The sequence below is a fragment of the Budorcas taxicolor genome, chromosome X, assembly GCF_023091745.1.
Source record: "Budorcas taxicolor isolate Tak-1 chromosome X, Takin1.1, whole genome shotgun sequence".
Lineage (NCBI taxonomy): Eukaryota > Metazoa > Chordata > Mammalia > Artiodactyla > Bovidae > Budorcas > Budorcas taxicolor.
This window is the reverse complement of record NC_068935.1, coordinates 43281298-43305880: the sequence shown is the minus strand read 5'-3', so window position 1 is coordinate 43305880 and position 24583 is coordinate 43281298. Positions and strand designations below refer to the sequence as shown.

The 24583-nt window shown below is 42.5% G+C and overlaps 1 protein-coding gene across 6 annotated transcripts; it reads right to left on the bottom strand.

Annotated features, from left to right (window-relative positions):
* Positions 1–482: 482 nt before the first annotated feature.
* ZNF75D (zinc finger protein 75D) lies at positions 483–24544 on the bottom strand. Of its 6 annotated transcripts, XR_008201581.1 has the most exons (9): positions 24298–24544; positions 22272–22795; positions 20881–21070; positions 20070–20161; positions 19614–19740; positions 13693–13844; positions 3309–3385; positions 1856–1947; positions 837–868 (listed from the first exon to the last, which is right to left on the bottom strand). XR_008201581.1 is itself a non-coding variant. In XM_052663118.1 (8 exons), exons 2-8 carry the CDS (start codon positions 22716–22718, stop codon positions 742–744), a joined length of 1212 nt encoding a protein of 403 aa, XP_052519078.1. In that variant the 5' UTR covers positions 22719–22795; positions 24298–24544; the 3' UTR covers positions 617–741. The 6 variants fall into 6 exon arrangements, 5 of the variants coding, with proteins under 5 accessions (XP_052519077.1, XP_052519078.1, XP_052519079.1 ...); XM_052663118.1 differs by lacking the exon at positions 1856–1947 and having other exon boundaries at positions 617–868; XM_052663119.1 differs by lacking the exon at positions 13693–13844 and having other exon boundaries at positions 617–868.
* Positions 24545–24583: the final 39 nt, after the last annotated feature.

Genomic DNA, 24583 nt, shown 5'->3' with positions numbered 1-24583 from the left:
ACCTTGGGATTCTAGGTGAGGGAAAGGATTCCCTCTGCTGCCTCCAGAGACAGGAATGCTTGCTATGTGGGGAGCTTCTGGAGGCAAGAGGCAGGGACCAGTGGGGCTGGGGAGTATTTCCTGGGCCTGGGCTCTTTGTGGCCTGATTCCCTTTGCTGGTGCCTCCCAGCAGCAGAGTGTCTCTTGGGGGAGTGGGGAGGGCAGTTTCAGGCCCAGCAGAGAAGTAGTGTGCTTCCTTGGCAGTGAATGGCAGTGAATGTCTTTCCTAGGGGACAAGAGTCTTGGGTCCTTGAGTGACCTAGAACTACCCAACTATTCCCTTGATGTTTTTTTCAGATTAAAGCTGAAAGAAATCTGATATGAAGTGTGAGCTCACCATCTGCACTGTGTCTGAGAGCCCCTGCAAAGACTGTTAGAATGAATAGAATTTCCTCTACAGTGTAACCCAGGAAAATTATATCAACATAAAAACATATCAAACTAGAAGGACTGACAGGCATCTTTCATTTTAACCAGTGAAACAAGGGAGGATTTTGTTATTTTACTTTTTTTTGCATTTTCCAAGATTATGGACAGGCATAAGCAGGTAGGTTATATGACTTTTTGGCAATGGCCAACTCCACCCTGGTGCAGCTCGTGTCAGCATCCACAGCCATTTGGACAAATCCAGATCATTTCTGTGCCTTCCCAGTTGCCTACCAAGTAAAAAACTCTTTATGTTTTTGGAAGCCAAGGTGGGTTTTAGGTATTTATCTGCCAGCCTTCTGATGATTGGTATGGGTGTGTTAGGACTGACTTTAGAGGTTCCTTTATCCATGACTGGTTGATTCCACAGACAGCTTTCAGAAGACAGCACAGCTGAGAGGGCCTGAAAAAGATGGGAAACCCACTTAATCCAGTGGACCGAGGGACTTCTTGCCCCACACCCCTGCCACCTTCCTGCCACACACACTTGCTTTCAGCAAGTGGTCATAAGATATTGCTTTGGGGCATAGTATAATTTGAAATGTCAACCTTATCATTTTCTTCATTCTGTCATATACATGGGTCTGTGTTGAGAATCTCTGTTCTGTTCCACTGACATATTTTTGATTCTTGTTTTAGTCGCTAAATCTATAGTATAGATTTTCACATCTTGAAACAGCTCACAATCATGGCTGTTTCCACATGTTGTTTAGTTGCTCAGTTATGTCAACTCTTTGTGACCCCGTGGACTGTAACCCACCAAGCTCCTCTGTCCATGGGATTCTCCAGGCAAGAATACTGGGGTGGGTTGCCATTTTCTCCTCCAGGGGATCTTCCTGACTCAGGGATCAAACACGCAAGAGGATTCTTTACCACTGAGCCACCTGCGAAGCTTTCACATAGATTCTCTTTTATTTGATTGAATAAACTGTTCATTTCATGGCAAAATCCTGTTGAGGTTCATGACTGTGCTCGCACTGAATTCAAAGATGTATTTTGGGAAGAACTGATAGGATGGCAGTAATTAATTTTCCTGTCATGCAAGAAATGGTATTTTTAGTCTTAAAACAGAAAATAAAAAGCTTCAAGCACATTTCTCTCTAGTTTTAAAAATGATATTCATGTGTGTTTTGTAGTCAGTGTGAAATGGACACATCATTTCTGCTATTTCATATTTTATTGTTAGATACATATCTTCTTTTATGTATTTAACTTATATCCAATAGTTTTTATAAAATATCTGGGTGAATAACTTGTTATTCCAAAGAGACAGCCACTTAAGACAAAGGCAATTTTTCTAATTTCCTTATGTAAATAAATTATAGTATATCAATAGTATGATATAAAATGCAGCTACTGAAAATGGTGACGGGGTCCTCTATGTACTGACCTGGAAAGAATATCCAAGAAATGATAGTTGAAGAAAGAAACTTGAAAAACAATATGTGTCTTAGTATCACATTTGTATTTCTTCAGAGTCATCTATATTGATAAAAGTAAATGCAAAGAATAAAATCTGAATGTTTACAGCAAGCAAATGGCAGTTCTTCTGGGGTAGGAGTGTAAGATGGGGGAATACAGAGAAGGGGTAGAGAGATGGATTATTAGTTGATCTCTGTAGATATAATTCTTGTATTTTCTACAAGAATCTAAAAATGTGAGTCAATTCTATAAAACTTTTTAAATTAAAAAAAGATTCCTGGAAGCATAAATTTGAGACACAGAGAGTGCAAATATCAAGGCAGGTTGACCCAAATTCAGCCTGTTTTCTCCAAGAAAAGAGCATTGGGGCTCAGAAGAAAGATATCAAAACCCCCAGACAAACAAACAGTGAACCAACCTGTAACTAGAGTTCAAGGCAAGGGCACAGACTTTGCCAGGGAAGACTCTCTACCAGTCTGTGGCTTTAAGATGTTCTCATTCAGGAGAGAAAGAGAAGGTGATGATATGCATTCTCCAGTCTCAGGCTTCCATTTTATGAGGAATACATTCCTGATAAGAATAGCGGCAGCGGCAGCAGACCTCTGCTCAGGGTGTCTGTCTGCTAGGCACTTCTCCAAAGGGCTTAACATACTCTGGCTCATGTAATGTCATAATAGCTTTGGTGGGTCCATTGTCAGGCCCACTTACCCAGAAGAGGGCACTGAGCTACAGGAAAATCATGTAATTGGCCCAAGGTCATACAGCTGGTATGTGGCAGAACCAGGAAATGAACCCAATTTGTTTGGCATAAGGGCCCCAGCCTTCTACCCCTTCAGTTTGCCTCCTCTTGATCCTTATGGAAGACGAGGAAACAATTCCCATCCCTCTATTTGTTCTGAACATTGAAAACAGTATCTTAGTGCCTTTACATGGTCCTACATGGTTGAGAGGAAACCCGGATGGCCGAGCCTTCCCTGGCACTCAAGGAAGGGGGCACATGGCCTGGGTCCCTCTTCCAGGCATCCATATCTCGGTTTCCTCAGTTGTCATGTGAGACTGAGCAGGGCAGCCAGTGTGGGGCCAAGTCACATTTCCTCATAATAGTCATTTTAGTTCCTTAAACAGTAGTACTGTAAAAAACACAAAGTCCAGTCTTCACTGTTAATAAAAACATCCTGTAGAAATCTATGTCCTACTTTGAGACAATATCCACATGGGTCACACACTTTTAACATTAACTATCTAGTTGTTCTATATCAGAGACTCACAAGGTAATATGGCGTGAGAAGTCTGACCACTCACAACTATATTTTCTACAACTTAACACCCCATTTATGTGAATTGGTGTTTAACAAAAAGCAATAATTTGAGACTCATTGCCAAGCCTGGCAATGAGATCAAGGAAGTATAGAGAATCCTACCTTGAATTGAATTGCCTTGAAGCTTTCACTGGATGATTGGATCTTGAGACCATAATTGCTGACATTACCCAGCAGACCTGTTGAAATGCAATGAACATAGGATACTTTTTGTATTTCCTCCCATGGGAGAAGTTTTAACAGAGAGATTTTGCTCAAGTCAAGGAAGAGCCAGGACTTCCCTGGCCGTCCAGTGGTTAAGCATCTGCCTTTCAATGTAGGGGACAGGGATGTGATCCCTGGTCATGGAACTAAGATGCCACATACTGCAGGGTAACTAAACCCACATGCCACAACTACTGAGCAAACGCACTCTGGAACCCACAGGCCACAACTAAACAGAAGCCCACCCACCACAGCCTGTGCTATTTTTTCTATATAGGTGTAGAATCTCTTGGACTTCTCACAGGTCTTTGATTTATGAGTGAAGACTCTTGAGAGTCCCTTGGACTGCAAGGAGATCCAACCAGTCCATTCTAAAGGAGAGCAGTCCTGGGTGTTCTTTGGAAGGAATGATGCTAAAGCTGAAACTCCACTACTTTGGCCACCTCATGCGAAGAGTTGACTCATTGGAAAAGACTCTGATGCTTGGAGGGATTGGGGGCAGGAGGAGAAGGGGACAACAGAGGATGAGATGGCTGGATGGCATCATGGACTCGATGGACATGAGTTTGAATAGGCTCTGGGAGTTGGTGATGGACAGGGAGGCCTGGTGTGCTGCAGTCCGTGGGGTTGCAAAGAGTCAAACATGACTGAGCAACTGAACTGAACTGAATTGGCTTTTGTACCCTTACAATATAGGTTCTAAATTAACTTTAGGATCTGTTCATATGCACCAATTGGCAAAGCTTCATAGACTTAATCAGCCCCAGGCTTAGGAAACACAGTTATACCTGGGGGTCTTCACTAAATTTTAAAAAGGAACCTATTACTCTTAGTTTGGAGAGAGTTACCAAACACAAAAATAGAGGACAAAAACTATACCTCACTGTAACCATCAGAACTGTTGCCTTGCATAAATTCCTCCATAGCCCATTACCCTAAAATATGCTCTGATTTAATGAAAAATAAAGTCTTTGACACAATTTGCTCTATAAAATGGAAGACCTTGAACCTTCAATCCCACATAAAATAGTTAATACAGTCCAATACAAATTAAAACAGGATGTTATGGGTTGAATTTCTGCCCCCCTCCCACCAAAATATGTGGAAATGCTAACCCTTTGTGTCTGTAATTTCCTGCCAGTTGTGTACAGTCATGTGCAAATTATAAGTTAAATGTACAAGGACATAAGTGTACCTTGCCCTGGGATCATCCTCACACACAGTTATCAGAATGAGCCATTATGTTGACCCAGAGCTCCTAGAATGCCAGGGCCACCTGAGGAAAGGAATTTTATAGCTTTTGTGAAGCCTCCTAATGGTCTGCCCCCAAATCCAACTGAGTACGTTGACTAGCAACCGTGCCATGAAAGGGAAGACAGAAGCAAAAGTTTCAGAGACTGATTGGTACTAGGTGTGACCCAACAATGATGACTGGAATTAATCAGTTTGATCACATTAATTCCTTTTTAAGTAAAAGTCTAAACCCATATTTAACACAAAGGAAAATATTAATGTTCCTTTGGTAAGTATAATAGAGTCTAATATTTCTTAAAATATTAGTTATAACTTAAAATTTTAGAACAAGCTTATTTAGTATTGGAGAGATGTTGTTGCAAATGAAAGCACTAACCAAATCAGTACCATTCAGTCATTACAGGATATACCTTTTGGAGTTGCTTTCCAGGCATAGTAAATATTTCATATGATCAAGTAATTAATATGCAATTAGAAGTTTCTTACCTATTGCCTTTTTCTTCTCTGCCTTCTTTACAATTGGTCTTATAGTGGATTTCACAAGGCCTGGAATATGGCCCACCCAGATCTACCTGATGTTTATCTACTTAAAAGCTGCATTTTTAAACAGACCTTAATCATCAAAGTAATTCCTTCTTTGATTATGCAAACTATTTGTGTTCATGGATTGAAAGATTTATTGATAGAATGACAATACTACACAAAGCAATCTATAAACTCAATATGATCTCTATCAACATTTCAACAGCTCTTTTGGCAGAAACAGAAAAGCCAACCCTAAAATTCCTATGGAATTGCAAGACATGCCGATAATCAGAACAACATGGAAAAGGAGGAACAATATTGGAGGACCCCCACTTTCTGATTTTTTCCAAATTTGTCATAAAGCTATTGTAATCAAATCAGTATGGTACTGGCATAAAGACAGACATATAGACAAATGAAATAAAATTGAGAGTTCAGAAACAAGCCCATACATCTACTATCAAATGATTCTTGACAAGGGTGTCAGAATCATTCAATGAGGAAAAATAGGCTCTTCAAAAAATAGTGTTGGGATAATTGTATATCCACATGAAAAAGTTTGAAGTTGGACCCCTACCTTACAATACAACCAAAAATTAACTCAAAATGGATCAAAGACCTAAATGTTAGAGCTAAAACATAAAAATTCTGAGGAAAACATAGGTCAAATCTTCATGACCTTGTGTTTGACAATGGTTTTTAGATATAGCACCAAAATCATAAGAAATAAAAGAAAAAAATAGGACTTCATGAAAGTAAAAACTTCTGTGCAAGAAAGTGATGCATTTCTCCAGAATAGGAGAAAATATTTGCAAATCACATATAGGGTAAGGTTCAAGCATCCAGAATATATAAATAACTATTATTTATTATATATAGAATATATAAAATAACTATTACTTATAATAATAGATAACAGAATATATAAATAATAAACAGAATATATAAATAACAAACTGCAAAAAAAAAACCCAATTAAAAATTGGCAAAGGGCTCAAACAGACATTTCTTCAAAGAATATATACATATGACCAACAAGCACATGAAAAGATGCTCAATTATTAGTCATTGGGGAAATCTAATCAAAACCACAAAGATAGGTACAACCTCACATCCACTAGAATGGCTATAATGAAAAGTAAATGGACATTAACAAGACTTTGTGAAGATGTGGAGAAATTGGAACCCTTGTACTTGGTGAGAATGTAAAATGGTGCATATGCTGTGGAAAACCATTTGGAGTTTGCTCAGAAAGTTAAACATACAACTACCATGTGGCCAAGAAATTCTATTCTTAGGTATATACCTAAAAGAATTGCTTTTTTCAATTATTTTGAGGAGCCTGCCAGCTTCCTCTGTCCATGGAATTCTCCAGGCAAAAATATTGGAGTGGGTAGCTATTCCTTTCTCAAGGGGATTTTCCCAACCCAGGGATCAAACCCAGGTCTCCTTCATTGCAAGCTGATTCTTTACCATCTGAGCCACTAGGGAATCCCTATTTTGAAAAGAGGCATCCAAATATGTGTACATGAATCTTCATATGGTACTATTCACAATAGCCAAAAGATCAAAATACCCCTAATGTCCTTCAGTGAAAGAATGGATACAAAATATGCCTATCTATTCAATGGAATCTAATCCAGCTATAAAAGGAAATGAAAACTGACACACGCTACAACACTGATGGACCTCAAAAAGTGTACCTCAAAAAATGCTACAGTTTAGTAGCACTTAGTTCATTCACTATGCTGTGCATCCATGACATCCATCAACTTTGAAAACACTCTCGTCAACCCAAACTCCAGCCTCCTCAGCCTCTGGAAAATTTATCTGCTTTCTGTCTCTATGGGTTTACCTCCCCTGGGTATTTCAAGTAAGTGGAATCATATGTGACCTTTGGTGCCTGATTTATTTAGCATATTGTTTTTTGAAGATCATTAATATTATACATCGGAGAAGGCAATGGCAACCCACTCCAGTGTTCTTGCCTGGAGAATCCCATGGACGGAGGAGCCTGGTGGGCTGCTGTCTATGGGGTCACACAGAGTCAGACATGACTGAAGCAACTTAGCAGCAGCAGCAGCAGCATATTATACATGTGTCAACGTTTCATTCTCTTTTTGCCTAGATAATTACCCATTGAATGGATATGCTACATTTTGTTTAAGAAATCAATTCCAGAAGAATTATAGACCTAAATATATAAAGTAAAATAATACAACTTGTAAATGAAAACATGGGAAAATATCTTCATGACCTTGGGGCGGTGACGATTTCTTCACCAAGATTCCAACAGCACTAATAATGAGGCTTCTTTGGCTCCTCAAACACTTTTCACTCTGGGGTGGGGTACCATGGTGAGGTCAGGGCAGGGGAGGGTGGTGGGAGGCTTGAGGAGAAGGAAAGGTGGGAATGGAATACTGTCCTTTGGGTCTCCCCAGATCAGTTTTAGGAAGAAAAAGATATGAAACTAAGGATTTGGAAATAGATTCTTTTTTTTTTTTTTTTTTTAGATTCTTTTATATATTTATTTTTGGCCACTAGGCGAACTCTTAGTTCCCTATTCAGGTATCGAATCCTCACCCCCTGCATTAGGAGTGCAGAGTCTTGACCACTGGACCACCAAGGAGGCCCCAGAAATAGATTCCTTTAAAACTATCTGTGCCCCAGTCTCCCTTGGGCAGTCTTTGGGTGCCCCCCAGGCATAAGTGAACCTTGGTTTGAAGCCTGTTGGACTAAAGGACTCATCAGAGGTACTCCTCAGACAGCATCTCCAAGAAGCCTCTCTGGGCCTCGAGCACCCAGGCTTCTGCTGACTGGCAGGGGCTAGGGAACTGCAGCACCCCAACTTCTGAAGTGTGTTCTCCTTTATCAGAGGATTTTGGACCTGCCTGTGCAAGGATATTGTTGCTGTTTAGTCATTGAGCTGTGTCCGAGTCTTTGCAACCCCATGGGTTGTATCCCACCAGGCTCCTTTGTCCATGGGATTTCCCAGGCAATAATACTGGAGTGGGTTGCCATGACCTCCTCCAGGGAATCTTCCTGACCCAGGGATTGAACCTGTGTCTCTTGTCTCCTCCATTGGCAGGCAGATTCTTTACCACTGAGCCACCTGGGAAGCAACAACAAAACAGACCATCGCTAAAAACGAATTCCTAGTCCCTAGTCCCATGGGAGATAGCCAAGAGATCACCTTTTGAAAGTGATGACACTTCCTGAGATGCCACTGCCAGGGTGAAGGTACTGTGATGTGTGGAGAGAGGGACCTTAGTCTCAAGGCTTGGATCTTGGGAGACTCTATTGCAATCCCCCTTCTGCCTCAAAACCCTGGAAAGGAAACCATCTAAGCTTCAGTTGCCTATTCTGTAAAACCAGGGGAATGGTCTCCCTGGCTTTTCCAAGGGCCCTTCAGCCCTAATGCACTACAAGACTTGAGGAGTCAGGGACACAGCTTTAAGTAACTGCAGCAGTAATTGTGCCTAAAGGGTCAGGGGTCACAAAGACTTTCAATAATCCACAAAAGTTACCACCTAGCTTCTCAGAGAAATGCCCACATACTCAGAATTTTGAAAGTCCTTTGAACTCTTCCATGGACCACAGATAAGGAAGCCTTGCTTCCCAGACTTGTCAAAGACCACTGAAGGGAAGATATGTTGTTTACATGCTGATCTATCCTGCAGGGATGCCGGCTCCCAGAGGGGCCCTGGCCAGCACAATAGGCAGAAAGGCTTTGGCAAGGGAGGGGCGAGTCTTTGTACAAGGGCCATTAGGAGCCTGGGCCTGGGTAGGCCTGTGTCCACTGAGCCTGAAGACCTGAGAATTTTCTCCCTTGTTGTGAATTTTCAGAAAGGTTTCACCCGCTGTGTCAGGATCTGTGGGGGTAAGGGCTGGACAAAGCAGAATATGAGCCACATAGACTGCCCCCTGCTGTTACATTTCTCTCAGCTCACATTCCTGCTTACCTGTTTTAAGAAGGGCCTTTTTTTAACGTTTGTTTTGGGGTATAGCCGATTAACAATGTTGTGATAGTTTCAGGTGCAGAGCCCAGGGACTCAGCTATATGTATACACGTGTATCTATTCTCCCCCAAACTCCCCTGCCATCCAGGCTGCCACACAACATTGGGTAGAGTTCCCTGTGCCCTACAGTTGGTTATCCATTTTAAATACAGCAGTGCGTACATGTCCATCCAAACCTCCCTGGTGCTGCTAAGTCACTTCAGTCGTGTCCAACTCTGTGTGACCCCATAGAGGCAGCCCACCAGGCTCCCCCCATCCCTGGGATTCTCCAGGCAAGAACACTGGAGTGGGTTGCCATTTCCTTCTCCAATGCATGAAAGTGAAAAGTGAAAGTGAAGTCGCTCAGTCGTGTCCGACTCAGCGACCCCATGGACTGCAGCCTACCAGGCTCCTCCACGCATGGGATTTTCCAGGCAAGAGTACTGGAGTGGGGTGCCATTGCCTTCTCCCCAAAACTACCTAACTATTCCTTAAAAGCAAACAATAGACAGAGTTAAGATGGCTATTTTTCAGTCTTGGCAAGGGATTAGATGTTTCCCTTTAGGTTTACTTTTTACACACACACACAAAATGCACAGATAGCTTGCGCCTGTACCACCTCAACTTTATGTGAGAACCTGCACTGGCTCCAGCACGGGGAATGCCCAAAAAATATGGTGCTGACACTTCAGTGAATGGGGCATAAGGTTAAGAAGAAAACCCACAATAACACCCGTTAGGGAAGCTAAGGGCCTCCCCAAGGGAGGCCTGGGGATGGCAGATATATGGGTACTACCTGAAGAGAGAACACTCTCAGCCATGAGATCTGTCACCAAACTCAAGTTCCTCTGAGGTGTCTGCAGCCCAGGGGTTGGAGTCAGTTCTTTCCTGTCATCCCCGGTCACACATCAGAGCCTAAGGATGGATGAGGGAAACCTCTCTTGGCCTTTCCTGGCTCTTTCTCTCTGCTGCTGCTGCTAAGTCGCTTCAGTCATGTCTGACTCTGTGCGCCCCCTTAAACAGCAGCCCACCAGGCTCCCCTGTCCCTGGGATTCTCCAGGCAAAAACACTAGAGTGGGTTGCCATTTCCTTCTCCATCTTTCTCTCTACTTCACCTGAAATGCCAACCCTGGGGCAGAACTGCTTCCCAGAGCTGGCCTGGCCTCCTCCCTCCCTCCTTCCCCCAGGTGGTCTGGAAGATCAAGAGGTGACAGGTGCTCACCACCACTCCTCCTCACGTGCTCATGACTGTTGATCCTCAGGAGGATGGCCCTCCCTCCCCTTCACTTTTTCCACAGCTGCATCCATCGCCTGGCCCATGATGGTAGGAAGGAGGAGGTGGCACAGAGGGAGGGAAGAAGGCAAAGACAGTGACAGGAATGGACGGCTTTCACAGCCATTATGTCTGACCACCCAGCCTGGGATAGGCTTTTGTAGGGAATCCCCTCCTTATTAGGAATAGCTTCCCTCCATCCCACCCCAACAGGGTCATCATGGTGACCAACAACCTAACATCTCATGCTTTTCAAAAACTACAGAGAAGAGGTAGCAAAGAGAGCTTTTGAATCTGACAAGACCATAATTTCATTTTTCTCTTCCTGCCCATTCTCAGTCACTGTGCCTATTCCCCTGGGGACAGAGGGACAGTTTACACTCACAATTCGTGGTGGCTGAAGCGGGCATGGCCATGGCCAAGGGAGCAAGGCAGTGATGGATGAAGAGGCTGCTGGGATGGAAGAAGGGCTGGAAAGGACGCCCCACAGGCTCTTTGGTAGCAGCCATGTCAGTTTTCTGGGCAGAAGCTGAAGACACATGTCTTGAATGAACTGGCCTGCACATGAGGACAGGTGCTGGTACCTTGGTCACAGTGGGCAGTGGCACTCTGCTCCCTGAGCCCTTGACTCCCAACCTCAAGCATCACAGATTGGAAGGCAAAAAACCACTGCCTGCTGCTCTCCTGGCTCCATTCTCAGCCAATCTTTTCCCTGATATCTCTCACTTGCTCTGAGTCGGAGCACAGTGGTGGAAATAGAGGAGCCCACAGCCCTCACCCCCGGCTCTGGTCATCTTTCGTCTCTTCAGTGCCATCTCTGCCTGTGGGATCTTAAGTGGTCTCTCCATTTTGTCCCCTGAATGAATATCCAGCCTGCATCTCCAGTCCCCTGGATTTCGTATGTTGCCTCCGTTGTCCTGAGAAAAGCATTGGAGTTCTCACCTCTTTAGCCAAGTTCTGGGGAGGTGGCTAGCGAGTATGAAGCAGAATGACATCTCTCCTTCATTCCATCCTGCCATTTCTTCCCTTAGTGCCCACTTCTGAGATGGTGAGGGCTGATATGAGTGGTCAAGATGCATGGGGAAGGGGGCCCTGCGAGGCCGTGGCAGAGGGTTGAAAGGGAAAAACACGTACTAATGAGTCAGTCAGGAGACCCAACTTCTACATTCTGTTCCACTACAAGAATGTCCTTTCTTCCTGGAGCAGTGGAGTATCTGAACTTGGAACCAGGAATTCCCAATCCTCTTCCCGTTTCTATTTACATCTAAAAGGTCTTCCTGCCATTTATGCCTTAAAAAAAAAAAAAAACTATCTCTGTAGCAGGTGAGAAGTTGCTGTACAACACAGAGCCCAGCCAGGTGCTGAAGCTACAAGTGTTCTGAGTGGGGACAGCAGCTTTGGGAAGATGGAGTACCCTTTTGCCAACCTGTTCTCAGGAACTGTGGTGAATGGGCAATAACTACTGGCTCCATCTGCACAGTACTTCCTTCAATTTTTGAGTCCATCTCTTCTTTCTAAATGCTACACATGGACTCTCCTGGCTATTCAGTGGTTAGGACTCCATGCTTCCACTGCAGGGGGCACAGGTTTGATCCCTGGTCTGGGAACTAAAATCCCAACGTGAACAAACCAGTTTCTGTCTGACTTGGCTTTCAGTGAGCCATCACTTAAGTCATAGGCCTTACCCTGCTCTGACTGGACATCCCCTCCTAGCATCCAACATTCACTGAGGCTACAAGACCATGAGGCCATAGGGCTCTCCTTACCATTCTGAATAATTCAGTTTGCAAAATCTCCAGATCTTCCTGCAAAGCATCCATACATATGAAGCAGTGCCTGAAGAGCCATACAAGTTGGCCTCCTGTTAGGTCCTGGAGCAGGGTGGCATCAACTTGAAAATTTTCTAGTCCATATAACGAAAGTTAAAAAAAAAAAAAGGCCACTCACATGCCCTATCCCTTCTATGGAGATAGGTACTCGGAATAGAGCCCAGGCTGCCTCCTTCATCATTTCACTCTAAATACCTCAGTGTTGAAGGCTCAGCAGGAAGAAAGGTATCAAGTGTTTCCAAGGCCCCTAGGCCTTTGCTTAATGCTAGAATTAATTGACAGAAAACACTGCAGTAGTGGGTGCTCAGGGGAGAGGCAACTAGAATGGGGGTACTTCTCCCAGGGCAAACACTGAAACTTCTCTTCCTGTTTCAGGATACAGTTCCCTGAACCCTGGACTTAGGCTGTTCATGTAGACAGGATGACAGCCACAGATACTGCCTCAAACTTAGTAATTCATTCTGAGCTCCCTTCAGAGAAACTGTGTACTCTTATGATCCATCTCTACTGAGAAAGAATGGGAGTAGGATTCCTCACCATCATGTATTTACTGAGTACCTGATACCTGAAGAATTTAGATCATGGAGGATGGGGAGGCTGAGTAACCAGACAGATACAAACAGGTAACTTCAGATATACAAGAACAATTCCACTCTTTTATTTATAAAGAACTTGCCAGGTATTGGTAGTAGGCACTGAAGATACAAAGCTGCATAAAACAGAGAGTTTAGATTCCTTTTTGCAAAACATCCCATGTGCCCCTCCTAAAAACATTGTTACTGGCTACTTCAACATTATGCACTCTTTCATCACATCCAGGATCTATCTCTAAATGGTGACTTTCCTCAAACTGGAGACACTGGACATGATTCCCTTCTCTTGTGGAGTTTCTGGTGTCTAACAAGGCTTGAACGCCTGCTAAAATTTCTCTTGCATATGCTACAGGTATAAGGCTGCTCACCTGTGTGGGTTCTCTGGTGTTTAATAAGGTGGGAGTTCTGAATGAATCTTTTCCCACATTCATAACATTTAAAGGGCTTCTCTCCAGTGTGAATTCTTAGGTGTGTGTGTAGATTTGTGTTATGACTAAAGCTTTTTCCACACCATGAGCATCTATATGGTTTAATTCCTTGGTGTGCCATTAAGTGCTTACTAAGATCTGAACTCCATCTAAACTGCTTATCACATTGTTGACATTTATAGGGTTTCTCTTCAGTATGAACCCTCTGGTGCTTAGTAAGGTCAGAGCTAACTCTGAAGCTTTTTCCACATTCCTGACATTTAAAAGGTTTCTCTCCCTCAGAGCCTTTCCCATTAACACCTACAGGTTTTGGAAGCTCTTGTTTACAAGTTTTAAGTTTCTTTCTTTTCCTCCCTGGAAAAGCACGAAGTCGTTTCCGTACCCTGCATGTACAACCATAATTTTCATTGCCCATTGTTGTCTCAGCATCTTTCATTGTGGCCTTTCTTAATACTTCGCATCCTGATGGTTGTATCTCTAATGTAGGAAGAGATACAGGTGGGTCATTTCCAGTGTCATTTTTGAGCTTTAACCCTGTTGGAATAAACAGAAGAATCAGCCACCTGTTTCCCAGAACAAGAAAACTGGAGGCATGGAAAGAAAAATCAACGCTGACAGCTTTTTAAAAATACAGGAACAAGGGATTTTTGGTCCAATCTGGACAAAATGGCACAGACCCATTTCTCCCTGGTCTTCCTTTCTGGGCACAACAACAAATCCATTCAAGAATGCAAGATACAATGAACAGAGAATTCTAAAAAGTGGTAAGAGGAAGGCAAAATTGTTTGGGACTCCAAGACTATAAGAGTAACACAGTAGGTATCTTACATCCCCACATCCAAAAAATGTAGGCAACCCAGATTTAGTGTTTTCCAAATCTCAACTGAGCAACAGAAGGCTACCTGAATAGGCTTACTCCATCTGCAATCTGAAATGGGAAACCTTCTGACAACATCAGAACTCCAATCGGAGACATCAGATTTGTCATGCAGAACTAGCAAGATGGACCTCGCTAACCAGCCACTAGCAGCCTGCCCCAGGAAGCTTCTTCATCCCTATGGGTCAGAGATTCCCACCGAGAGACACTCTAGCCTAAGTAAAGATCTTCCTCATTCCTCACTCTTTGGCAGCATGAGCAGGAGCACATGGAAATCCCAGCAGTACCACATAAATCAAGGAGACCAAAATAATACCATAAAGGCTCTGAAAATTATGTCACTAGACACATATTCCACAAAGTAGGAAAGAACTTACATGCTAAACTAAAACAGAGTGACTGCCCATTAAAATATTTAAATAGGACCCAGACTCTCCTAACATAATAGACAAAATAATCAGGATACAAAAAAATAAATCACACAGCACACCTAGAACAAAAAAAAAAAAAAAAAATCACAATTTGAGTGAGAAAAGGCAATCTGACAAAAATGGAATCAGATTGGTAATCAAAACCAGAAAGACAATAGAAAAAATTTAAATATATGGAAACAAATGGAAATATACTTCTAAATAATCCACGATTCAAAGAGAAAGTCTCAAGGGAAATTTAAAAATACATAATTAAATGAAAATGAAATTATAATATATCAGAATATGTGGAATGCAGCTATAGGAATGCTCAGAGGAAAATGTATAGCCCTAAAGGCATACAATAGAAAAGAGGAAAGCTCTCAAATAAATAATCTAAGTTTCTACCTTAAGAAACTAGAAAAATAGGAAAATAAAAGTTGAAGAAAGGAATAATAAAGATCACAGCAGAAATTAAACAAAAAACTTGCTCCTCAAAAAATTAATAAAATTGATAAACCTGTATTAACTTAGGCAAAAATGAAAGAAGACACAAACCATCCATATTAGGAAGGAAATTGGGTCTATCACTACACATTCTGCAGCAATTAAAGAGATAATAAGGGAATACTATAACCAACTTATGTTCACAAATTTTAAGTTAGGGGAAAATGGGTAAATTTCTCAAAATCTACAAACTACCAGAATTCAACCAGTGTGAAATAGATAATCTGAACAGCACTCTGAAAATTAAAAATTGAATTCATAATTAAAAAGCTGCCAAAACAGACATCTCCAGATTCATATAGTGTTACTGGAGGATTCTACAAAATATCTATACAATTAACACCACTTTTATATCATCTCTTCCAGAAAAGAAAAAATACTACCCAAACCATTTCATAAGGCCAGTAATTACCCTGATAACAAAATCACACAAAGACAGTACTAAAAAGGAAAACTACAGACTAACATCTCCCATGAACTTCAACACAAAAATCCTCAACAAAATATTGGCAACCTGAATGTAACAATATGTAAGCATTATATACCATGATCAAGTAGGATTTCAATATTTGAAATCAATCAACATAACCCACCATATACCAACAAGCTTTGAAAGATCATAATCCCATTAACTGACACAGAAAAGTATTTGACAAACCCTACATCCATTAACGATTAAAAAAAAAAAACCTCAAGAAGGACTTCCTTGGTGGACCAGTGGCTAAGACTCCACATTCCCAATACAAGGGGCCCAGGTTCAATTCCTGGTCAGGGAACTAGATACTGAAATGATGCAACTAAGAATTTGCATGCCACAACTAAGAGTTTACACACTTCAACTAAAAAGATCCTGAGTGCTGCAACGAAGACCCAGCAGAGCCAAAAATAAATAAATAAAACCCTAGGAAAGTTAGGAATTATATCAACTTGATAAAATATCAATAAAAACCCTGCACTGACATCACATGTAATAGTGAAAGACATAACGTTTCCATGATAAAATTGGGAAGAAGGCAAGGATGTTTGCTCTCACCATTCTTATTCAACATTGTACCAGAAGTTGGACCTATTGCAACAAGGTAAAAAAATAAATAAAAAGGACTGTAGATCATGTGACTATGTATAAAAATCCCAGGAAAAACCTTCTTAGAACTAATAAGCAAGTTCAGTAGGGTCACAGGATAAACGAATAAAACATAAAATTAGAGGCATACCTATATAAAAACAGTGAACATTTAACAAAAATTTAAAACAATACCATTTACAGCTGTGCCAATGAAAATTAAATGCTTCTGCATATATTTGGCAAACATGTAGAGGATATGCAGACTGAAAATTATAAAAAGTAGATGAACAACTATACTCCAACAAAAACATAAATAAAATAAACTTTTTTCTCTATCAAAAAGTTGGTGATGGGACTTCCCTGGTGGTCCAGTGGTTAAGAATCCACCTTCCAATGCAGGGGACTCAGGTTTGATCCCTGGTTGGAGAACTAAAATCCCACATGCCCCAGGGCAATGAAGCTGCTGCTGCTGCTAAGTCGCTTCAGTCGTGTCCGACTCTGTGCGACCCCAGAGATGGCAGCCCATCAGGCTCCCCCGTCCCTGGGATTCTCCAGGTAAGAACACTGGAGTGGGTTGCCATTTCCTTCTCCAGTGCATGAAAGTGAAAAGTGAAAGTGAAGTCGCTCAGTCGTATCCGACTCTTAGCAACCCCATGGACTGCAGCCTACCAGGCTCCTCCGTCCATAGTATTTTCCAGGCAAGAGTACTGGAGTGGGGTGCCATTGCCTTCTCCAGGTAATGAAGCTAGCACACTGTAACTAGAGAGCGCCCTCAAGCGGTAACTAGAGAAACCTGCACACCACAATAAAGACCCAGTGAAGCCAAAATAAATAAATAAATAAATAAATAAATTTTAAATGATGAAAGAAATCAAAGAAAACTTGAACAAACATACTGTGTTCATTATTTGGAAAAATCAACACAATAAAGATATCATTCCTCCTCAAATTAACATATGGTTTAATGTAATTTCTAGCAAAATTCCAAAAGTTTCTTCTAGATAAGCTTATTCTAAAATTTACATGGAAAGGGACAGGCCCTAGCATAGCTTAAAATAAAATTTATCTTGACAAAAGAATAAAGTGGCAAGAGAGACTCTATCTGATTCAGGCTTTCTATATGACAAAAGTGCAACAACAATTCAATGGAGGAAGGGCAGCCTTTTCAATAAACAAAGCTGAAGCAACTGGACCTACATAGGCAAAAAAACAAGTGAGCTTCAATCTAAATTTCGTATCTTATATAGAATTTACTCAATATGAATCACAGACTTAAATGCAAACTTAAAAAACTTTTAGGAAAAACACAGAACATTTTAGGGATCTATGGCTAGCCCTGATAGCAAATATACAATCAGTAAAAGGAAAAGTGAAAAATTGGGCATCAAAATAAAAAACTTACTCTGTGGAAACCCATGGGAAGAGGATAAAAAGAAAAATATACAGATTTGGGGAAACTACTTGCAAACCATATACCCAAGAAAGCACTACAATCTATAAGAGAACTCTCAAAATTCAACAGTTAAAAAACAACCTAATGAAAACCATGGCAAAGGCCGTTTCACTGAAGATAATATAAAGATGGCAAATAAGCACATGAAAAACTACAACATCATTAGCTATTAGCGAAATTCAAGTCCAAGCCACAATGAGATAACATTACATACTTAACAGAATGCCAAAAAAAAATTTTTAATGGTAATACTATTAAACAATGGCAAAAATGTGGAGAAACTGGATCACATCCATTGCTGGCTAGGAAGGTAAAATGATGCAGCCACTCTGAAAAACAGTTTAGCATTAAACATCTAATTACCATATGAAACAGCAATTTCATTCTTTCACTCTCTATCCCAGAGAAATGAAAACTTACCGTCTCTACACAAAATTCTGTACAGGAATGTTCATGGCAGCTTTATTCGCAATAGCCCAAGACTGAAGACAGCAAAAATATCTTTCAATGGATGAATGGTTAAACAAATTGTGGTTTATCAATATTACGGAATGCTTCTCAGCAGTAAAAATGAATGAACTACTGATACACACAATAACTTAGATGAATTTCCAGGGAATTATTGTGAAGGAGAAAAGTTAATCTCCCAAAGCTACATATTTTATGACTCTAATCATATATTTTTGAAATGGCAAAATTTTTAAAAACTGTAAGCAGATCAGTGGTTGGCCTAGGTTGGTGACGAGGTAGGGTGTGGGAGGGAAGTGTGTGTTGTTATATTGATAAAAGGGCAACAGGAAGCATCCTTGTGGTAATGTATCTTGATTGGGGTGGTGAATATACAAACCTCCACATGTGATAAAACCTTACAGAACTAAATATATACACACCCACAAATGAATACAAGGAAAAATAGAAATATGAATAAGGTCAGTGGACTGTACCCACTTTATTATCCTGGTTGTGACATTATATACGTTTGCAAAAATTATCATTGAGGGAAAACGGGTGAAGTGTATATGGGTTCTTTGTATTACATTTAAAATATGCATGTGAATCTACAAATAAGTCAATAAAGAGGTTAATTTTTTTAAATATATAGGAACAAAATCTTAAAATTGTTAAGCCCTTATAAAGGCTCCTATTAAGGAATTTTCTCCTCTTCCTATATGTACATTTACCTCAAAGAGACTCTCCAAGAACGTCCTTGAACTCTTAGGGACATTGGGTCTATGGTTCTTGCCCTTGTGCTAAACAGATCACTTTAAGTGTAGGGTGCAATGATAATGCTCTGAGAATAAAACTTGGAGGTCATGGACCGCCATCTAAATTCTAGACTATTTCAGAAAAAGTGAATAACTCTTGATACTTTTATTTACTCCAAACATTTAAATGGGCGGAATCTTAAACTCAATATCTTCTTTATATTCTACCGTGGCTGTGGGTGGATGTGCAATGAGGAAGCTAGGAACTAACCCTAAGGACACATGGAAACGTCATGGGACTGGGAGTCCTGTGGTATTCCAGCAGACCTGGTTAAAGATGAGGTGGCAGAGAGACCAGGATGGTAAGAGCAGAAGAGGTTGAGACATGGTTGTATTCAGGACTTATTTTGAAGACAGAGTTAAAGAGTACTTGCTCACTGATTGGCTGGGGGGTAGGGTATAACAAAAGGACTGGAAAAAAGGATAACTGAGAGGTTTGGGGCCTGAACAACTGGGTAAACTGTGCTTTCTACTGACATGGAAAAGATGTGGAAAGAGTGGGCTTGCAGGGTAGGGCAAGAGTATGATAAATCAAGCAGTCTACTTAGGAGAAAGACGTGTGTAAAAAGCTCTCCAAGTGATCTGGATCTGCCTTCCCTTTCCCTCACACCATCAAGCTGAGAACCAACCCACTGCTGGGACACTCTCACCAGTGTGTATTTTCCATGAACTGAGGATGTAACAGATTGCTCAACTGCTGTACAAAAGAAAGGAAGACTCTTTACCTAGAGAGGTGACATTCTCATAGAGTTCCTGCATTACTTCAAGGTAGAGGGTCCTCTGATTAGGGTCCATTATTAGCCATTCTTCCTCGGAAAAATACAAGGCCACATCTTCAAATGTCAACGGCCTCTAAAGAAGAGAGTAAGTTATAGTTCAGTACTTGCTACAACAGAAGCCGTCCTATCACTCATCTCTGAATTACATGGGAGGCGAGTTACCAAAAAAGTTAAGAGAAGATTCAAGGGAAAAGAAGTGAGATGACAGAAAAGGTGCCCAAGAGATCAGTACACAGCTTGGGAGGTGCCCAATCCCACAGCGTCAATCCTAGTTGCCTAGGGAACACCTGGGGCTAATGTGCCTCAGAGCATCTGCTGTGTAAGGTAGGATCATGGGCAGCAGAGAAAAGTGGACAAGGCCCCATTCAGGCTAACTGAAAAAGCTTGTAAAGTACAGCTCACCTGGGACTTAGGCAAGGTGAGCTCAGATGCCATCTTCCAGCTTAGGGTGCTTTTCTGCTCACAAAAGGTTAGATTCTCTTCATCAGGCACAGCTGTGGGGAAGAAGCCAGAAAAAAAAATATATTTTCTGTTTATGAACACCCCAAACCAATTTCTACAGTTTAGGACTCCTTCAGTAAAGACAGCTCACCTTCACGTGTGTGTGTGTGCGCGTGTGTGCGCACGTGCGTGCTCACACATGTGCACCAGAAGTGGCCTTCTCCTTATAAATTAGAACCAAAAAGCCACCACTCCGTAGAACTGGTTCCCAGGTTTCATTAAATAAAAGGAAATCCATTGTTTTTCCTCTCATTGAAGAAAATGTTCACTGAGCTGGGCAAGCATTAGAGGTGTTTGAAAATTAAAACCTTGGGTCCTCCAGTGTATGGTGGGAAACATGGGAGATTTCTTTTATTACTTTTTTCCTGGTGTACAATTCTCTTCCCATTCTGCCACTGACAGCCCATTTCTGATCCCAATTTCTCCTCTAACGGTGAGATGACCCCGCCTTGTCCCTGCTCTACCTTCTTCTCCCCTCTCAAATTTCTATAGAAAAAGGTCCACATTGTGAACACCAGGGTTCTGTGGTCTGGATGCTCCTGCACCCCAGAATGACCTTCACCGTCACCCACCACTGACCTACTGTACTCCCACTAGAAAGACATCCTAACTGAAAGCATGACTGGGCACCTGGAAAATTCCCATGACATGCTACCTGAACCAATTACTATCACAGCTCCCAGGAGAAGATAATTATGATGAAACTCCTCACCTCCTTCATACACAGGCTGGGTTTCCTTGTGAGTATTCCAGCCCGGCTCTTGCAGTACCTGGTATATATTCGAACATTCTTCCTGGAACACACCCATTGGTTGGGGCTCTGCTGGCTTCCACTTAAAGCCTGGGGCCACTGCTGTTCCTCCCAAGAGCACTGTGTCCTTTCCCAGTTCATGGGCTGTGACCTAGAAATAATGCCCATCCTCATTAGCAAAGAGCTTTTGGTTTTGGGGTGGTGACAGAAGAACAAACAAGAGTAGAGTCCACGTTTGGGGAGTGTATAAGGAAGTAATTTTAAAAAATGAAGAGATAAACTGTGCCATGATTTTCTCACAAGAAACTGTACACATGATCTGGGGAAATCAGATTAAAATGAGAGAAGCTATGACTGTTGCTGGCCTCCACACCTCCTTGGACAGCCATGGCTCAAGCCAAGAGCAGGGTAGGGGCAGGCTGCCTGTTCTCTCACTGCCTCCACTCTCTTGCTTTCTAGACTTGGATCCTTGATTTAGTGGACTTTTATTTTCTAGTTTTCTCTAAAGAATAAGAAAATGAATAAAAAAGGGTTTTCGGTCAGTCAGATTTTCCAATCCTCCCACGTCCAGGGAACAATTTCATGGAGAAAGGGGATGCAGCAGAGGAAAAAATGGGGGAAGAACTGGATTCAACTTTCCTCCAAACACTTCAGGTGTATAAGACACTTGTGCTCCTCAAGGTGGGCTCTCAAGGAGAGGAAGTATGCTGCCATCTCCCCAGGGCAGACCTGGTTACCCACTCACCAGCAAGGCCAAGGGAAAGCATGAAGGAAGGCCGCAGAGGCTCTTTTCTCCTGGCCCTGAGATGTGTGTTCCCATCCCAGAGAGCACCACCCCTCAGCATTCAGATTTTCTCCATTTTTCTGTTAGCTTTTTTCTCCTTTCTGATCCTTGTTTCCCTTTTCTCTTTCCATTTCTTCTCTTTCTTTGCAGTCTCCCCAGAAAGGTTTGACTTATACTTTGGCTGCTACCCTCTCCTGACTTTGACCTTTAAAACCCTGCATTCAGAGGTTTTTTCCTCCCTTCCTAGCATTTTCTTGCCTTTTATTTCTTGGCTGCTAAGTCCTGTCTCCTTTGCCATCTAGGCCAGGCCCATCACCTTCAATTCACCCTGGTCCTAAAGAGGGCAAAATGCGTTTTTCTAAGGCTCTCAGGAACTCCCAAACCTGGAAAAAGACTCTCAGGAACTCCCAAACCTGGAAGCTGTCACTGCTCAAGTCTGTGATTTCAGATTGCACTTAGTTATTCTAAAGGAACAACAGAAGAGTGACTTAATCCATCTCATTCTCCAATTATTGACCCCACTTTCACCCTCTTTCACAGTGTACATGTAAGGAATCTTTCTGCTCACCTCATTGCTTATTCCACCAGATTCTCTCTTAAAGCGGTCTACCAGGGCAACAGCCTCTTTGATGTTCTGTGGATGATACTTCTGCACCCAGTTCTGGATATGACTGGGCAGAACATCGAGGAACTGCTCCAGCACCAGCAATTCCAAGATTTGCTCTTTTGAGTGGATCTGTGGCCTCAGCCACTGATAGCATAATTCCTGCAGTTGGCTGATAACCTCATGTGGTCCAGGTGCGTCATGATAACGGAAGCTCCGGAAGCGCTGGCGAGCACTCTCAGGACTAAGACTGCCCATCTGTGGGCTGGAATTCTTACTCTTATTGGAACTCTCTTTCACAGACCTCTTAGTCCCCTGCAAAACCTCCACATGTGGGTACAAGCATGCATTCGCCTCCACATGGCTCATCATTATTTGCTCTGGGAACACTTTTTCTCCTACTTGTGACATCCTCCTGGGCCACCTGATAACTGAGGCCTTGTCAGGTTTGGTACAAAACCAATGAGTGGATCTTCTCCCCAAGGGCACTGAGAAAGGGGAGGAAAAAAAAAAGTACACATCAAGAATAAAGCCACATGACCAACATTTACTATTTATAGTTATCAGAGAAGAAACAGAAAGTTATCAGAAAAGGAAGAACAGAAAGTAACTGTTCTGCCTCCTCTTTAAAATTAACTGCCATTCGTGAAGGCTCAGGACTCAGGACATGTTCTCAACCTTTCCTCTGTTACCCAAAATTGAAACAAATATACAGCTCTGAAAAGATAAATGTTAGTTCATCACATTTGCTAAAAGGATCTTTGATGTTATCCAGTACTTAATCTGTGCAGTTCCTGTCCCACCTTTATAAACCGGGGTATTTGACTTTCTCTACATTTTAATAGATCATTCCAGTTTCTTATCCTCAGTGAGATGAGGGATAACTGCTCTGTCCCTTCATCTTCTTATGAAGACTGATTCCTTTGCTTCATGGAACATCTATATTCTCTTTTCCATCATACTAACACTGGAAAGGAAACTGAGACACCCAGATCAGCAAAGAATTAGAGAAAAAGTAACCTTATTCCTTTCAGCAAGTTTCCCCCACTAAGCTATCAGATGGCATCAACACTGCTTCTTTGGTACCTCCTGGGAACACTTATAAAAGTCACTGCCCCTTTCTACCTATGTATGAAAATTTCTGCTCACTTTACTAGAAAAACTGACAGCTGGCTTTGTTTACAAGATAGCCAAAGGGTCACACTGTAAAAAAAAAAAAAAAAAGAGAGAGAGAAACAGCGACGATTAAGGTGCTTCGGAAACAAGAAAGGTCCTAGAAAAGGTAACCCTTGTCTTGACTTTACATTTTCTCAGGGTCATAGACATTTTTAAGCAAGGCTGAGGATGGCCTTGAGAGTCTGATTTTCTCAGAGGTGACCCAAGAGAAACAACAACAAAGCTCTTTCGAGGAAGCCACCCACAATGTGGGAGACCTAGGTTCGACCCCTGGGTTGGGAAGATGCTACCCACTCCAGTACTCTGGCCTGGAGAATTCCACGGACTGTATTCGAAGAGTTGGGACACAACTGAGCGACTTTCAAATTCACCAGGAATATGCTCATAAGCCAGCAGAAACGGGCAAGTTTCGCTGGGTGCACTGGTAGGCTTTACTGCCCTATGCCCCACCTACACCTTCTGCGTCGAAAGGACCAAAAGCTCTCAACACACCAGCAGCCTCCCAGTCTACTTCAGCAGCAACCCTGGGTGTCATTTCCACACAGTGTACAAAAGTTTGCTTCCGGAGGTTAGAGGTGACTGCCCGCGTACCGGCCTCCTCGAGAACAGGTACCGCCGGTTCTCAGAGCCACCCGCCTCCCGGCAAAGACGCCACAGCGAAAACGAAAAGGCTGCGCCGCGGCTAACTTCCGCCCTTCCCCCACCCCCGCTCACCGCAACGCAGCTGGCTCGTGAGGTATCTCTAAGGGAATGGGGGGTTATTTCTCGGGGGTCTCCTGACCAAACCCAGAAGGAAAATCAGCTTCTCGATTACCTCCACCGAGCTCTGGCTTCCGTGGACGCCACTCCCCTCTTTCTGGGCTCGGCTACTGGAGTCACCACACCTCACGCCGTCGCGGGGAGGAAGGCAGGTCCGGGTTCCCGCGCCCCCGGGGGCTGTGCCGGGAAGGCGCGAGGCCCCGGGAGCGCACGGACCTCGGAAGTTCAGTCCCCGGCGCGACCCCTCTAGCGCTTCGAGACCGTACCCCGCCACGCCATTTTGGGGTCTCGTGCTGCGGGCCGGGCGCCGACCGGAAAAGAGAGAGTGGCTTCCGGTGGCT

What these genes read in the sequence shown, in the direction of transcription:
- ZNF75D (XM_052663116.1), bottom strand. Translation starts at nt 22,718, where the DNA reads ATGTCACAAGTAGGAGAAAAAGTGTTCCCAGAGCAAATAATGATGAGC. An exon ending in CTGGTGGAATAAGCAATGAG is followed by an intron (nt 21,071 to 22,271) that starts GTGAGCAGAAAG and finishes CATTATTTCTAG; the next exon opens with GTCACAGCCCATGAACTGGG. An exon ending in TCACCTTGCCTAAGTCCCAG is followed by an intron (nt 19,741 to 20,069) that starts GTGAGCTGTACT and finishes TCTCTTCTTTAG; the next exon opens with AGGCCGTTGACATTTGAAGA.